This window comes from Montipora foliosa, chromosome 13, assembly GCF_036669935.1.
Source record: "Montipora foliosa isolate CH-2021 chromosome 13, ASM3666993v2, whole genome shotgun sequence".
In the NCBI taxonomy this organism is placed as follows: domain Eukaryota; kingdom Metazoa; phylum Cnidaria; class Anthozoa; order Scleractinia; family Acroporidae; genus Montipora; species Montipora foliosa.
The window spans coordinates 7,828,623-7,833,716 of NC_090881.1; the positions used below are offsets into that span (position 1 = coordinate 7,828,623).

The 5,094-nt window shown below is 41.9% G+C and overlaps 1 protein-coding gene across 1 annotated transcript; it reads left to right on the forward strand.

Annotated features, from left to right (window-relative positions):
- The first annotated feature begins 4,153 nt into the window (after positions 1-4,153).
- On the forward strand, positions 4,154-4,780 carry LOC137981618 (uncharacterized). Its single transcript, XM_068828700.1, has 2 exons — positions 4,154-4,417; positions 4,520-4,780. The coding sequence occupies exons 1-2, from the start codon at positions 4,154-4,156 to the stop codon at positions 4,778-4,780; spliced, it is 525 nt and encodes a 174-aa protein (XP_068684801.1).
- Positions 4,781-5,094: the final 314 nt, after the last annotated feature.

Here is a 5,094-nt window from a genome sequence, read left to right on the forward strand (position 1 = left end):
TTTGGCGTAGTCAAGTCAGTGGAAGGCTTTAGCCAATCAACTGGGGATTTTGACATACTGTATTTCTTCACCTATAAGCCGAGCGATTTTCTCAGTACTTGATACAAAAGTTTGGTTGATTTTTTCACAAGAAACGAGGTTTGGGATTCAAAACAAATACAATTGCTGAATAACTTTGTCCTTCCACTTGTAGACACGTTATCGATGATGCAGAAGTAATAAAACACAAGAGTGATAACTGGTTATGCACTTTTATAAAATTGGTGGCTCCTGAAGGAGCCGTTTGATGTATATGTGCAAGGGCTTTCAACCTATGTTTACTTGCCATCCGTCTAACTCGTTTTCCTCTATGTCGTCGTCTTCTATTTCTGGGCTCTCCTCAGTAAAGACCACGTCATCCTCTGTTCTGTCCATGGCATTTGAAATTCCGCAGGTCTTGAAGGACTTTCTGACTATTTCCTCGGGGATCCCATGCCGCCTTGATCCAACGGAGAACAAGATTTTTGCTCGGCACCTTCTTTTTGCCAGCTGAGGTGAAGTCAAATGGCCCGGATATCATCCATGTCAAGTACTTTTGGTGCGCATTATCTTTAAAGGGCTCGTTGAGGCACTTATCCAAGGGCTGCACAACCGGGGTTAGGCCTCCAGGGATAACTGCCACATCAATGTTTCACTGAGTCGGTTAAATGGGCTTGGAATGAGTCTCACACCAGAAGGGAGCACTCAGCACGTGGCAAACTCTGTCTGATCCACTTTCTGATGCCCTGCTCATCCATCCAGCCTTTCTTATGGAAGGAAACACAAAGAGGATGCGGTACAACCAGGTCTCTTGGTGTCCGGATGCCTCTGAAGATGACTTTCGGGGGCACGTTCATTCCATGGGCAGCAACAGCAAGAACAACAGTGAAGCTCCGCTTTTCCTCTCCACACGATTTCACTGGCACTGTTCGGCTCCATGGAAGCTTGAAATGCATGGGTGTGTCATCCATGTTGCAGATGTAGGATAAAGGCTAGTCAGCACGTCAACTGGCTGCAATCACGAAGCAGTGAAACGCCACAATGTTTTCTTCGAGATCGGCAGGTAATCGCTGTGCCAGTGTTGTTTTTGTTCGCATGCTGACCGGGTGGCGTCGTTTCCATTTCTCGTACCACCCACGGGAAGCTTTGAAGGAAGGATCATCTGACAATTCTTTGGCTTTAAGACGAATCCACTCACGGCAATACCTGTGAAAAATAAAAGGATACAAAATGAAATTCTGTGACTGCAGCGCTCTTTATGTGACATGTTTTGAAATTGTCATGACAACAACGTATTTCTGATCACCAATCAGATATTTACCTTGGTCTCTCTGCTCTGAAAACCACTCCATCACTTGCTGGTCTAGTTCGGGATACTTGGGAGTGAAACGGCCCATCGTTGCGCGTTTTGCAGACATCTTAAGCTTGCCAGAAAGAATAGTTTTTTTAAACAATAATTTCAGCTTTCAACTCTCAAAACCTTATATCGATCCCAAGGGACGAGACCACAAATGGAAAACATATAACTTTAGCCATGGAAGAAATAGCTGCTTTTTTTAACAAGGTTTTTGCTAGTTTAAATACTAGATGGAGTAGACTAATACAGAGTATGTGAGTTTCTGAGTTTCTATTAGTTACTAGATCGAGTAGACCTACATAGCTTATGTGAGGTTCTAAAACCTTGTTTCGAATACGTGCAGTTTTATCACTTTTAAGGATTGTAAACGAATGTTTCTTTTGTACATTTTGAGGGAGTAAAAAACGGATTTCAACAATCAAGCATTCGGGCACTGAGTAATTTTTTCGGGCAAAAAGGACACCGCCCCCCAGGTCGGATCATGCCCGTACGCCTATGGAAGCAAGGCAGTGCGTTAATGTCTCCACAAGTAGCACAGGATGACATGGATGATGTGGTGGAACAGGAAGAGGAAGAGTGGTTACAACAAGTGCATGAGGTGTATGATAAACTATCAGTCCACCATCCAATATACTATGATTCATACAATCTTTGCGATTCATGTCCAACACAGAAGCTTGGTTCATTCAATGTTGAAATGCTGAAATCAATTTGCAGCCATTTTGAAATTATTTTAAGTCGAGGGATAGAAAACACCAGTTGATCGAAAAACTTGCAGCAATGATCGCCGAGTGTTCCTGTGGAAGAGTTAAGGGTTGTTGAGCCCATAACCAAACTGGCCAGCGGCTACAAAAACAGGATGGCGTACAGCGAATTCGTGTCAATGTAACAGACATATCTCGTTACAAGGCAGCTTTGAATAAAACTCTTCCAGCATTTCTATTGCGATTCAGTTACTAAGAAACTGTTTCATCTTACCACGCAGAGGAATTTCAAAGAGATCTGATTCCTTGGTTGTTACTAACATTCGTTTATGACGTGTTCAATGGAAATACACTGTATGGCCGTGTCACGGCCGAATGTGACAACTTTCACATCACAGGTGTGGAACTAGAATTAGATTGCAGCCAAACATTTTAACTGATTTTCACAGATGATGGATGGAACTTTGCATTGATGTGTGGAAGAGTCTGTGAGTACGAGCCACTTTTGCAATTTGTTCCTCTGAACTTAGCTTAAATTGCATGTTGCGATAAGAGCTCAAACTAGATAAACTTTGTGCCATCAGATTTATAACACTAATTACAGCTTATGATCGCAATAACTTGTATTCTTAAGATAAAGGGTCGTTGTTTATAACTAGCTAATCGAGAGGTTTTGAATGATCCGTATTCTCAAGAGCTAATAGTTGCAAATCTTGTAAAATTCCAAGTTTCACTGCTGAGTGTTGAGCACATCCCAGGATGCCAAAAGTTTCGATCACAAAATTTTGAAAAAGTCCAATTTCTCCGATATTATTTCATATTTGTTACCTACTTGCCAAGTGAAGTTGATGGAAGAATTATGAGCGAAATGTATTTCTGGATGAAAATTGAATATGAGAATCTTAGGGAGAGACGCTCTTAAGAAAAGAAAGGAGTCGACGCGAGGTTCTGCACGAGGCTCGAATTCTTCAAAGTCTTGACAACCACCAAAATCTCCCATTCCTTTTTGGTGTCTGTACAACGATGGAGCCATTCTTCCTCGTTCTCCAGTTCTATAGCATTGGCGGGAAAAGTACTACCCTCCATGATGCTTTGAAAAACCGGTGACTAAAAAAAAATTCAATAGCCCTTGTTTTTTATGAAATTGCTGAAACTCTCAAATATATGCACAACAATAGTGTCTTGCATAATGACTTGATGCATCAGGGAAACTCGGGGGAACTTCATCCAATCGTAATCCATTTTGGCAAAAGTCGAGTTATGGCCAAAGCAAAGGGATATCGAAGAGGTGACGTCGATTACCTTGCGCCGGAAGTGAAAGCGGGCAAAAGGGAAAGTACGGCGGCACCAATATGAAAATATTTTATTTTCAAAAACATTGTAATGCATTATAAACGAAACAACATTCATCAGTGATGGCAATGATTTTAGTATCTATCTTTACAGTAAGTAGTCTGCTGTATTTTCTGCGGTTTTTACTAATAAGTGTTTTTATGCTATGCATTTATTCTTCAGTATAATTCTTCCGGTTACATTGCAGATAGCCGTTGGTTTTCACGTTTGACTCACTTTCCTTGATAAAATGGACCTCTCTGCTATGATCTCTGTTGTAAAAAGTGGAGAACTCCATATGCCAATCTCTGGTGTGTTTTATTTTACTCACTTGTTAAATTACTCTACCGCTCATGACGAGCCGCGACTGAACAGAAGTTCAAATATTCGAAAAGTCTGGTTGCTAAGGGATGACGTCATTATCCCGCTAAGTGTACATCATCACTTTGACATCTCTTTGATATCATTTTGTACAAGCGTCTTTTTCCTGCTGTTCAGTGCGTGTGGTGAAGCCTGTTTATTGTAATGGCCAAGATCTGCCTTGTCAGATCTTCAAGATTGGATTTCATATAATATTTATGCGTAAGCAAAAGCGGGAAAATTCAGTTTCCCGCGATCGAGTGCAGCGATGGAGGCTTTCGAACTTCGAAGGGCTGAATTGCTGCACTCTTCTTTTACTAATCCAAGACAGTGGTTTCTCCTTAACAGAAAGATTTGCGGCACCCTTACGGTGGGAAAATTTATGTCAAGTAGCCCATTGGTGGCAAATTTTCCGACTGAATTTGCCTTGGTTCCACTCGAAAGTTTTAAAAATGGCGGGAGTTTCGACCCACGATCGATACTGGAGGACAATAAAGTGGCCATCGCCTCTTTATTTGGAGTGATTTCTGCCATTCTCCGGCAGAAAATTAAAGAAGGCGAAATTGAAAAGTATGCTTGGATCGTCAATGTCCTTAATTCAGTTCAAATCGATTCCAAGCCCGATAAAATTCAAACAGCATCTAGCGTGATTGACCCGGCAGAGGAGCTCAAAGCGGCAACCGATCTCAGCGCAACCATTCGAAAGGAGAACGACCAACTTAGAGCTGATCTTGATCGTGCTTAGCAGCGGTTGAACTCTCTAACGGAGGAACTTAATATTGTCAAATTGTTAACACCCGAGGCAAAGTTGAAACCAAAGATGGTGGACAAGGAAGATGCGAAGGATGGCGAGGTCTCCAAGGATGTGTGGACCTTGATCAACGATGTTTGCAACAAGTTTCACGTCCATCTCGCAGATTTAATCGCCCATCAGGCCCAAAGTTCTGATGTGGGGCACATTTTGAGCGATATCGCCAACAGAGTCACAAGCAAGTCCAGCAAGTCATAGAGGCGATAATGGGGGACAGTGCCACCCAGTTTCTGCAATCACTTCGTGTGCCGGACTGGACTTTATTGTATTTTAAACTGCAGTCAATGATCCCGGACCAAGCTTGGAAAACATTGGTTAGCCTAACAAAGTTAGGAAGGACTGGGGTAAGTCACAACCTTGTTTTTGTTGAGTTAATAAACAAAAACCGTTCTGGCTTGGTCGTTTTGTTCAGTGATGGAGAATTAAGGTGCTGAATCAATTTTCGCTTGAGGAATAAACTTACATGATATTCCAGCGAAATTGGAATATATATGCCATATTTATTGCAATTA